Raw genomic sequence first — 12,321 nt, 5'->3', positions numbered from 1 at the left:
CTTTATATCCCATTTGCCAAGAAATTTAAGGTTCTTAATAGTATTTTAGTCATATGCCCCCTGGGTTGGGCTACACACAAGAAGGTCATCTACATACTACAGTACACCCCTTTTTCCAATTTTAGATCCCTTAGATCCCCAAGGGTTGTGCAAAACAAAACAAAACGTGGTTATCCTGAAAGCCCTGAGGGACGGGCATTGTCCAAGTGTATTGCTGTTTTAGCCCTACCCAATTTCCCAGTATACCATGTTAGTGTGTTGACCTATTTATGTATTTATTTTTTTTGAGACGGAGTCTCACTCTGTCACCCAGGCTGGAGTGCAGTGGCCTGATCTCAGCTCACCCCAAGCTCCGCCTCCCGGGTTTACGCCATTCTCCTGCCTCAGCCTTCTGAGTAGCTGGGACTACAGGCGCCCGCCACCTTGCCCGGCTAGTTTTTCGTATTTTTTAGTAGAGACGGGGTTTCACCGTGTTCGCCAAGCAAGAAGTCTCGATCTCCTGACCTCGTGATCCGCCCGTCTCGGCCTCCCAAAGTGCTGGGATTACAGGCTTGAGCCACCGCACCCGGCCGTGTTGACCTATTTATTAATGTGGTCTGAGATATTGTCTGCATTACTATTAGCAATTTTGCTGGGTGGTGCCTAAATCATAGCAGCGTCCCTATTTTAACTATAATATCCCCTCCCAACAAGGGGACTGGGCAGCTTGGTACTACTAGAAATTCTTATTGGAAGATTTGTTTCTCAAATTGACAAGTCAAAAGAGGAATAAAGAATCCTTTTTGTGGCTTTCCTTCCATTCCCGTAACGCCTGTGGATGGGGATGAAACTTTTTCTACATAAGCAGTAAGGGCAGAGTAATTTGTCCCTGTATCAAAAAGAAACCAAATTTGGGTGCCCAACACGTCCAGAATTACCCAGGGCTTCTATAATAGTAATGAATGATGTTCCTGGACAGGGGTAGTGAGGAAGGCCCTGGGCCCCATGAGTCTTCATCAGTTTCTCCTTTTGCACTGTTATAGAGTTTTGACTGACCTCCTCTGTGGGAGAGTGGGCAGTTAATTCTCCAGCACCAGGGGTTGTGATTGGTGCCTTTGTACTGACAACAGGGTCCCAGTGGGGGCTTTAACTACAGTCCTTTGCCTAATTCCCATTTTTCTTGCATTTGAAGCAAGAGACTTTGCTGGCATTATCCTTATGGCCCATCGGGATTCCCTTGGACACTCTGGGCATTCAGGGCATCTCCAATGATGGCTTGGCTATCATAATTTTGGCTTGCTTCTTCTTTATTCCTTTTCCTTCCTCCAGGTCATGATTGTTATACACCATATAAGGCAGTATCAAGCAGCTGATTTTGATTAGTTTGTGGCATCATTTATAGCTTTTGGAACCTAATGACTGGAGCAGATTGGCTAATGAAATGCTGTGCCATTAATATTTTGCCTCCTGGAGAGGAAGAGTCCAGATTGGCATATTTCCTTTCCCCAGCCTCCGGTAAAACACGGCTGGCTTTTCCTTCTTGCCTTGTGTAACCTCCCTTATCATAATTTGCTACCTTTTTCATGCCTCCAAGGAGAGCCTCAAGAAATTTGGCCCAGTTGCTCATTCCCACAGGGGTGTCATAGGCCCAATTCGGATTAGTAGTAGGAGCTGGGGCTAGGCCCTGGTGATTGCCCTAAGGGCTTCAGGCAAGTAAATCATCGGCTTCCTGGCAGGCAGCCTCAAAGATTTGTTCCTTTTCCAAGGGGGTACAACAGGTTGCTAGAATGAATTGAACATTCCTCCATGAGAGATCAAAAGCTAAAGTCAGAAGTTTGGAACTCATCTGCAAATTTCCTGGGGTTCTCAGAATAGCTTCCTAGCTTTTCTTTACATTGTGTTATGGAGAAGCAAGCCTGCACTACAACTGGCCCCTTAGCTCCTGCTACTTCCCTAAGGAGTGGCAGGGCTGGAAGGGAGTTGAGTAAGGTGTTCCACTGTGAGGGGAACTTAGCAGGGTCCCGGTTTTTGCTCTTGGGTTTGAGCCTCAGGAGCACCTGGCAACAGGATACACGAGGGAGGTTGCCATTCCCCGAGAGACAGGTGGCCCTTGTAAAAAGATCATCTACAATACCTGGTTCTGCCTCAGGACTTTTGATTAGGCGACAGGTTCTGGAGTTTTGCACACGGTTGGGTTTTGATATACACCCATGAAGACCTGCACATATGGGATTTCTGGCCATTTACCCTGCATTTTGCAAAATAAGTCTAATTGCAGTGTTACAGTTAAGAATTCCACTGACTGCCCATTGTTCCTGGCTGCTTGACTGGAGTCCTTAAGGGTGTTCCCCTTTAGGGTCCCATCTTTGTCTGACATCCCTGACCTTTGATGGATGCCAGCACTACTTTGGGAAGGTTCTCTCCACCATTGGTGACTCACTATGAACTCCTTTTATCCCTGGATGAAGGCCTTGACTTCTAGCATCTTTTTTTTTTTGGAGATGGAGTTTCGCTCTTGTTGCCCAGGCTGGAGTGCAACCTCCACCTCCTGGGTTCAAATAATTCTGTTTCAGCCTCCCGAGTAGCTGGGCTTGCAGGTGTGCATCATCATGCCAGGCTAATTTTGTATTTTCAGTAGAGACGGGGTTTCACCATGTTGACCAGGCTGGTCTCCTATTCCTGACCTCAGGTGATCCGTCCGCCTTGGCCTCCCAAAGTGCTGGGATTACAGGCATGAGCCACAGCAACTGGCCTCTAGAATCCTTGTAATTTGGTAAGGCCATGGTTTCCCATACTTCCTGTTCCACTAAAGTGATAGTTGTGTACTTTAATGAGAGGAACAGGAGGCTGGTAGTTTCTTTTGTCATGTGGATTATGGGCAATTTCAGGGGAAAAGGTTGATTTTAGACATTAAAAATAAAATAATAGGGCTGGCTATTCCATTCTGGCCCTGGATGAGAGAGGGAATGTTTAAAAATCCACCACCATGACAATGGATCCTGTGTAAGGGCAGGCCATTCTACTGAAATAATATGGTGAAGATGAAGGAAACAAGGTCCCCTCAGTGGAGGTCCAAGATGTAGAATGTATTCTAAAGTTTGTGGGCCCCAAAGGTCATCATCCAGCCAAACGGATTGAGTAGAAGAGTCAAAATATCCAGGAGACACTGTCTTTTGTCCTCACTGGCTAACTCTTAAGAAAATTTGGCATAAGAGGGTTTAAGAGGACTGAGTGTGAATTCGCCCTGAATGAGCTACCACTGCCAGTGGTGTCACATGTAGAAATCAGAGACTATAACCAGGAAAGATAGAAAAGAGTCTTTCTCCCTTCTGGGCAGGGAAGCTATCGCCATTCACTCCTTGGCCTTCAGGTAACACTGGAGAGTGGCCCTGTCCAGCTGCCCTTAATTACCAAAGAGCTATTAGAAAACAGCAGCTGAAAGACTCAAAAAAAGAGAAGAACTCAGGTCCCTCACCCAAACTGGGTGATGGTGATCAAGTGCTTCCACATGGATACCCTTCAGTCTCACTGGAGAGTGGCCCCGGCCACAGACCTGCAGTTGCCTCCATGTTTAGATGCTATCCACTGAGTCTCAACTTGGAAAAGGGAGAGGAAAAGGTTCCCCTGTATAGGGTGGAGGGAGCACTGCACAGAGATAGTTCCAGCCCATGCCCCAAAATGAAGGCTTAACAGAGAGGGAAAGAAAAACGAAAAAAGAACAGAAAAATAACCCCCCAATTTGGACTTACCTCCAGGCTGGCTTGCCAAAATATGTTACTCGCGGAGGGTCTTGACTCCAAGTTGTCCAGGTACTTGGAATGTTGAATGAAGAATTGAACAAATTGCACAAATCAATGAAACGAAGCAATAAAAACACAGATTTATTGAAGCAAAAGTATACTCCACAGAGTTGGAGCAGGCTAAAGCAAGCTGCTCAAGAGCCCCAGTTGCAAAATCTTCTGCAGTTTAAGTACCCTTTTAAAGGTTTCCTATTGGTTACGTCCTATTCGCTACCAATCAGAGGCTGAAGTGAAGGCTCCCAGTCTCCAGACTCTATTCTCCTTCCTCAAGGAAATCCACTGATTTCCTCTGTAGCATCTTCAGGTTCCATCTTGACAACTTCCTCTAAATCCCCAGGGGAAGAGTTGTTTAGAGACTCCTGGATGCCCTGAGGCAGCGGCTCCAGAGCTTGTCTTCCCTCCTCTGTTTTCACAACAGTCCAGCGATAGGCACTGTTCTCTGACAATCCTTCTTGGCACTCTGCATCTGCTGGTGGAGGCCCTGGGCTATGTTCCACTTTGGGGAAAACAGTAGCAGAGAGAGGAGATGGTTCCTGGGGCTCTAATTTGGGTTCTAGGCCCTGAAAGGCATTTTCCCCATTAGCCACAGCACAAGCAATGTCCACATTCACGCGGGCCTTATCTTCAGGGGTGGATGGTATAGGAAGATTCACAGAATTGCCAGAAACAATTAAGGGTGAGACAGAGGAGGCCACAAGGGGCTGGTTCAATTGACAGGGGAAGGAAGTAGGGTTAACCAAGAGGGTGGTAATGGGAATAGTCTGGGGACTCTGGGCCACAGCCGCATTGACAGGCTGGATCATGTTACAGCCACTGCCAAGGCTCACAATCTTCACAGTGGTAGCAGGAACAGTGAAGATAACAGATGCAGGATGGATAACAGGGGCAGGTTTGATACAGCGAAAGGCCCTGGCTCCCCTTCTTTTTGAGGGTCTCCGTCTCACATGCGGCTTTCGAAACATAGAAGGGGAAGGGGAGGGCAGCATTACCTTGGGCACAGGGGCAGAAGAGAGCAAAGTCTGGGATTCAGACAGAGGGAAGCTTGTCCTGCCCTCAGGGGGCATAGCAGTCAGTGCTGCAGGAGACTCAAAACTCTCACCTCCACTGACCCCCAGTGGAGGGACACCTGGAACTGTCTGTAAAACAGTGGCTGGCTGAATCGGGTGAGGAATCCGGACAACCATTTTGCTCGGTGGGGCTTCTGAATGAGTTGATTGGGCTGGTGTTTTCCCAGGGTTGAAGCTAGGCTGGAGAGAGGGGCTGGGTTGGATAAGGAGGGGCTTCAGGACTGATGAGCGCTTCTGTCTCCAAGCCTTCCTGGGGAAACGGTTGGCAACTGGCTTCAGTTTCAGGACCACACCCTTAGGCAATAGCAGTGGGTACCGAGTTTCACTCTCCAACTCCGAGTTGTCTTTTTCTAGACCTTGATCTGAGCTGATCTCAGTGGTTCCAGTCACATGTCCTACCTCTCTAGCACCATCAGCCATGTGCCGCAGTTCTTCCTGGATGGATGGCAGACTGGCCTATTGAAAATGAGAACACTCTGATCCAGCACATGTCAGAATTTGGGAAAAAGAATAGGGCTTTCTACGTTTTAGGGACCTGAGACAAGCTCAAGGCATCTTTCCAAGAAGGGACTCTGTATATCAAATTTCTACAAAGACCACATTCCAATTATACACCTTAGAAAGTCTTCTCTGAATTTCCTTGAGCAAATTACCATTTTACCCATTATTTTGAAAATGTTGTAGAATCACCCGGAGAAAAGCAAAGTAAGGGAAGAAAGGTGAATGAGAAAGATTTCTAAGTCCTAGCTCTACAACTAAAGCATTAGTCAATTAAGGAAGCCCCTGATATTCTCTCAGAACTTTCAGTGACCTGCCTCCCACAGACTTTGAGGAAGACGGTTGTACCTTTAACCAGAATGGGAGCCGGTGTTCTTCTCTCTCTACAGGTGGCTTCCACTGATGTGGCTGGATCTCTTCACAGCATTTTACTAAGACTGGCAGCTGTTTGGTCTTCTTATAAAACTTAACATGAAAAAATGTGCATGAGTTACATTCCTTCTGGAAACACTGTCGTCTGTCAGGCTGGTGAATGGGGTGGGTGGTGGATCGAGACACACACACACACACACACACACACACACACAAAACCACATACACAAACATCCATGAACACACATATATAAATAGCATATGCTGAATACTTGTACATTTCAAATTAATCTCTATTTAAAGATTTTATAGTTACTATTTTTTTTTTTTTGGAGACGGTCTCAGTCTGTCGCCCAGGCTGGAGTGCAGTGGCGTGATCCTGGCTCACTGCAAGCTCCGCCTCCTGGGTTCACACCATTCTCCTGCCTCAGCCTCCCAAGTAACAGGTGCCTGCCACTATGCCCGGCTAATTTTTTGTGTTTTTAGTACAGACGGGGTTTCGCCGTGTTAGCCAGGATGGTCTCGATCTCCTGACCTCGTGATCCACCTGCCTCGGCCTCCCAAAGTGCTGGGATTACAGACGAGAGCCACCGCACCCGGCCAGTTATTCAATATTTTCTGACTGATGATCTCCATTCTGGTTGCCAAGAAGGAGAGAGTTTAGGTCACAGAGAGAAAAGGAAGCAGATGCTCAGAGCAATCTTAGGTAAGATTTGTTCCTGCTCAACAGCTGCAAAGACAGCATTGTAATCTATAAAATGGACACATCAAAGATTTTAAGCAAATGATGGTGTGAAGGGCATTAGAAGGGAAGGAAAAAAAAAAACACTGAAACAATTCAGTTTTAAGAGTAAATAGGCTGGCCATGGTGGCTCACGCCTGTAAACCCAGCACTTTGGGAGGCTGAGGCAGGCAGATCACTTGAGGTTAAGAGTTTGAGACCAGCCGGTTAACATGGTGAAACTCTTGTCTCTACTAAAATACAAAAATTAGCCAGGTGTGGTGGTGGGTGCCTGTAATCCCAGTTATTTGGGAGGCTGGGGCAAAACAATCACTTGAGCCCGGCATTGGGGGTGGTAGGGTGGAGATTGCAGGGAGCCAAGATCACGCCACTGCACTCCAGTCTTGGTAACAGGGTGAGACTCCATTTCAAAAAAAAGAGAAGGTAAGAACTGAACTTAAACCACTGACAATAAGCATCTGTTCATCCAGCATATACAGGAGGTTTTCTATATCCTAGGCACTGTGCTAAAAGTTAAGCACACACATAAGGGAAGCAATTCCTGCTCTCATGGGAGCTTACAGACCAGTGGGAGAGAGTCAAGTGGACAAATAATGACATGCTACATTAAAAAACATACAAAGGGCTGGGCATGGCAGCTCATGCCTGTAATGCCAGCACTTTGGGAGAACGAGGAGAATGGATCACCGGAGGTCAGGAGTTCATGACCAGCCTGGCCAACATGGCGAAACCCTGTCTCTAATAAAAGTATTTTAAAAAATGAGCTGGGTATGGTGGTGCACGCCTGTGATGCCAGCTACTTGGCAGGATGAGGTAGGAGAATCGCTTGAACCGAGGAATTAAGAGGTTGCAGTGAGCCGAGACTGCACCACTGCACTCCAGCCTGGGTGACAGAGCAAGACTCCATTCCCGACCCCCACCCCGGACCCCCAAAAAAGTACAAAGATGTACACGACAAATTACACAAAACTAAAACTTAAACAAAAATTACTTCTGGCCAGGCGCGGTGGCTCATGCCTGTAATCCCAGCACTTAGGGAGGCTGAGGCAGGCAGATTACAATGTCAGGAGATCAAGACCATCCTGGCCAACATGGTGAAACCCCGTCTCTACCAAAAATACAAAAATTAGCTAACTGTGGTAGCACCAGCCTGTAATCTCAGCTACTTGGGAGGCTGAGAATCACTTGAACCCAGGAGGCGGACGTTGCAGTGGGCTGACATCATGCTACTGCACTCCAGCCTGGAGACAGAGTAAGACTCCATCTCAAAACAAAACAAAACAAAACATTATTTCTGCAGAAGAATAAGGCGTATCATGTGTGCCTTAAAACCATGGACAGGCCGAGCATGGTGGACCACACCTGTAATCCCAGCACTCTGGGAGGCCAAGGTGGGTGAGTCACGAGGTCAGGAGTTTGAGACCAGCCTGACCAACAAGGTGAAACCCTGTCTCTATTAAAAATACAAAAATTAGCAGGGTGTGGTGGTGAGCGCCTGTAGTCCTGGCTACTTGGGAGGCTGAGACAGGACAATTGCTTGAAACGGAAGGCGGAGGTTCCAGTGAGCCAAGATCACGCCATTGCATTCCAGCCTGGGTGATGGAACGAGACTGTGTCTCAAAAAAGAAAAAAAGAGAGAACTTAAAAAACCATGGATAAAAATAGACAAATACTAAGGCATATTATCATGAATTTTCAAAATATTGAAGCCAAAAGAAAAATCTGCATGCTGTCAGAGGTTGAGAAAAAATGGGGCCGTGGCTCATGCCTATAATCCCATTACTTTGGGAGGCCAAGACAGGATGATCACTTGAGGCCAGGAGTTTGAGACTAGCCTGGCCAACATAGCAAGACCATGTCTTTAAAAAAAAAAAAAAAAAAAAAATTAGGTGGGAGCCATGATTGAGCCATGCTCCAGACTGGGCAACAGGGTGGGGGACCCCGTCTTAGAAAAAAAAAAAAAAAAGTTAAATGGCATGAAATTTCTAAGCACCACACTAGGAGCTAGAAGAAAATGAAGTGAGGCCCTTAAAAGCTTCTTAAAAAATTATTTCCTACCTAGAATTCTAGATATAGCGACAGAGGAAAGTATTATTTTTTTCCTTTTATTATGAAATAATTATAGTCATAGGAAATTGCAAAAAATAGTACCAAGAGGTCCCATGTACTCTTCAACCAGTTTCTTCCAATATAATGTTTTTATGTTACATAGTAACAAGAGTGATACATATAAACAAGGTTCACAGTACAATATTAGTACCAGGAAACTGGCCAGACGTGGTGTATATGTGGCTCACGCCTGTAATCCCAGCACTTTGGGAGGCCGAGGCGGGCGGATCACTTGAGGTCAGGGGTTCGAGATCACCTGGCCAACATGGTAAAACCCCATCCCTACTAAAAATACAAAAATTAGCTGGCTGTGGTGGCACACACCTGTAATCCCAGCCACTCAGGAGGCTGAGGCAAGAGAATTGCTTGAACCCAGGAGGCAGAGGCTGCAGTGAGCAACAGAGTGAGACTCTGTCTCAAAAAAAGAAGAAAAAAACAAACAACAACAACAAAAAAAAACGAGGAAACTGACATTGATACAATCAAAAGACCATGAATAGAGATGGTTTAAATGTGAAAATTCCCTTCCCAAGCACTCTCCCTCAGAATGCTACTGGAATGGGGCCAGGCAGGGTGGCTCATGCCTATAATCCCAGCACTTTGGGACGCTGAAGCAGGAGGATCACTTGAATCCAGGAGTTTGAGACCAGACTGGGCAAAAAACTGAGACCCCCTCAACTCAATTTTTTTTTTTTTTTTTTGAGACGGAGTCTCGCTCTGTCGCCGGGGCTGGAGTGCAGTGGCCGGATCTCAGCTCACTGCAAACTCCGCCTCCCGGGTTTACGCCATTCTCCTGCCTCAGCCTCCTGAGTAGCTGGGACTACAGGCGCCCGCCACCTCGCCCGGCTAGATTTTTGTATTTTTTAGTAGAGACGGGGTTTCACAGTGTTAGCCAGGATGGTCTCGATCTCCTGACCTCGTGATCCGCCCGTCTCGGCCTCCCAAAGTGCTGGGATTACAGGCTTGAGCCACCTCGCCCGCCTCAATTTTTAAAAATTTAGAAAAAAAAATTTTTTTTTAAAAGCTACTGGAATGTGTTCCACTAAAGTAAAAAGTAATTACACCTGTAATCCCAGCACTTTGGGAGACCAAAATGGGTGGATCAAGAGGTCAGAAGAGCAAGACCATCCTGACTGACACAGTGAAACCCCATCTCTATTAAAAATACAAAAAATTAGCCAGGCGTGGTGGCATGTGCCTGTTATCCCAGCTACTCGGGAGGCTGAGGCAGGAGAACTGCTTGAACCTGGGAGACGGAGGTTGCAGTGAGCCAAGATCATCGCGACTTTGCACTCCAGCCTGGACAACAAAGCAAGACACAGTCTCAAAAAAAACACCAAAACAAAATAAAAAACAAGGCCAGGCATGGTGTCTCACGACTGTAATCCCAGCACTTTGGGAGGCTGAGGCGGGTGGATCCCCTGAGGCCAGGAATTCAAGACCAAGACCAAGGTTGCAGTGAGCCAAGACCATGCCACTGCACTCCAGCCTGGGGGACAGAGCAAGACTATGTCTAAAAAAAAAAAAAAAAAAAAAAAAAAAAAAAAAAGAAGTAATGCTAAAGCAAAGATGTGGAATTCAGGAAATAAGAGGATCTAACACAGTAGGAGGCCAAAGGAATTCCCAGGATGATGGTGAAGAAAAAGCCCAAGAAGACATCAGTGCAGCAACCTGGAGAGCAACACTCTTAGAGTGGAATAGTGTCAGAGGGCTCAGGGAGCAATTTCTTCAAGATGAAAGTGACAGAATATCTAGAATGCCTGAACACACCAAAAGATGATCTGGGAAACAAAATGTTCAGCAGAAAAGGCAAGGTATCACAGTAACATAGTTGAGCTGTGAAGAGCATTTATACAGTCCTTAAAATCTTTTTTTTTTTTTTTTTTGAGACGGAGTCTCGCTCTGTTGCCCAGGTTGGAGTGCAGTGGTGCGATCTCAGCTCACTGCAAGCTCCGCCTCCCGGGCTCACGCCATTCTCCTGCCTCAGCCTCCCAAGCAGCTGGGACTACAGGGGCCTGCCACCATGGCTGGCTAAGTTTTTGTATTTTTAGTAGAAACAGGGTTTCACTGTGTTAGCCAAGATGGTGTCAATCTCCTGACCTCGTGATCCACCTGCCTCGGCCTCCCAAAGTGCTGGGATTATAGGCATAAGCCACCACGCCTGGCCAACAGTCCTTAAAATCTTACAATGTAAATCCTGAATACAATCTAACCAAAATTGTTCCATAACTACCAGTGAGGAGTTTGGAGAGCATAAAATGTGCATGTTTGTGGTGGGAAAAAGGGAGTGAGGAGAGAGGCAAATCTTTGGCTTCCATGGTTTATGGTTAATAAATAAGGCCTAAATCCAATACACCAGGAAGTACCAATTAGAGGCTGAGACAAGAGAATTGCCTAAGGCCAAAAATTGAAGACCAGCCTGGGCAATACAGGGACACCCCATCTCTAAAAAAAAGAAAAAAAACAATTTTTTTTTTTGCCAGGCACTGTGACTCATGCCTATAATTCCAGCACTTTGGGAGGCCGAGGTGGGTAGATCACCTGAGGTCAGGAGTTCAAGATCAGACTGACTAATATGGTAAAATTATGTTTCTACTAAAAATATAAAAATTAGCCAGGTGTGGTGGTGCATGCCTGTAGTCCCAGCTACTCAGGAGGTTAAGGCATGAAAACTGTTTCAACCCGGTAGGCGGAGGTTGCAGTGAGCTAAAATTGTGCCACCGCACCCCAGCCTGGGTAACAGAGCGAGATTCTGTCAAAAAATAAAAAAATAAAAAAAAAATTAATGGCCAAGCACAGTGGCTCACGCATATAATCCCAGCTCCTTGGGAGGCTGACGTTGGAAGAATGCTTGAGCCTAGGAGTTGAAGGCTGCAGTGAGTTATGACTATACCACTGTACTCCAGCCTAGGCAGGAGAGTAAGACCTCGTCTCAAGAAAAATACAAAAACAAAACGAAACCAAAGGCTGGGCATCACGGCTCACACCTGTAATCTCAACACTCTGGAAGGCCGACCTGAGGCAAGAGAACTGCTTGAGGTCAGGACTTCAAGACCAACCTGGGCAACAAAATGACACCCTGTCTTCACACAAAATAAAATAATTAGTTAGCCTTGGTGGCATGCCTCTGTAGTACAAGCTACTCGGAAGGCTGAAGTGGAAGGATCACCCAGAAGTTTGAGGTTGAAGTGACCTATGATTGTGCCCATGCACTCCAACCAGGATGACAAAGTGAAAACCAGTCTCTAAACAAACAAAGAAACAAACAAACAAAAAACAAACCATAAATAAATATCTAAATAAAAAAGAAGGCCGGGGGTGATGGCTCACGTCTGTAATCCCAACACTTAGGGAGGCCGAGGCAGATGGATCACCTGAGGTCAGGAGTTCAAGACCAGCTTGGCCAACACGGTGAAACCCCGACTCTACTAAATACAAAAATCAGATGGGCATGGTGGTGGGGGCCTGTAATCCCAACTACAAGGGAGGCTGAGGCAGGAGAATCGCTTGAACCCAGGAGGCAGAGGTTGCAGTCAGCCGAGGTCGTGCCATCACTCCAGCCTGAGGGTCAAGAGCGAAACTCCATCTCAATCAATCAATCGATAAGAAGAGTCGAGAAAAAGTATATAGGCTGGGCCTGGTCGACAGAGCGAAACTCTATCTCAATAAATAAATAAATACATGCATACATACAAACAAACAAACACAGAGTTGAGAAAAAGTATATAGGCTGGGCACGGTGGCTTATGTCTTT

The 12,321-nt window shown here is 46.4% G+C and overlaps 1 protein-coding gene across 13 annotated transcripts in view; it reads right to left on the bottom strand.

The window, feature by feature from the left end:
* Positions 1-3,830: 3,830 nt before the first annotated feature.
* The window catches only part of YY1AP1 (YY1 associated protein 1), a 29,483-nt gene continuing 20,992 nt past the window's right edge, over positions 3,831-12,321 (bottom strand). For 10 of the 13 annotated variants that reach the window (XM_033196139.1, XM_033196142.1, XM_033196137.1 and 7 more), the window contains 2 exons: positions 5,693-5,809; positions 3,835-5,302 (listed from right to left, as the gene is read on the bottom strand). In XM_033196139.1, the coding sequence (XP_033052030.1) occupies positions 4,046-5,302; positions 5,693-5,809 (1,374 nt within the window). In that variant the 3' untranslated portion in view covers positions 3,835-4,045. Of the gene's footprint in view, positions 5,323-5,692; positions 5,810-12,321 lie in introns of all 13 variants that reach the window. The other 3 variants (XM_033196134.1, XM_033196138.1, XM_033196145.1) reach the window with 3 other exon arrangements.

The sequence above is a fragment of the Trachypithecus francoisi genome, unplaced genomic scaffold (assembly GCF_009764315.1).
Source record: "Trachypithecus francoisi isolate TF-2019V2 unplaced genomic scaffold, Tfra_2.0 Lachesis_group5, whole genome shotgun sequence".
Classification (NCBI taxonomy): Eukaryota; Metazoa; Chordata; class Mammalia; order Primates; family Cercopithecidae; genus Trachypithecus; species Trachypithecus francoisi.
Note: the sequence above shows the minus strand (reverse complement) of the source record. Positions and strands in the feature narration are given on the sequence as shown.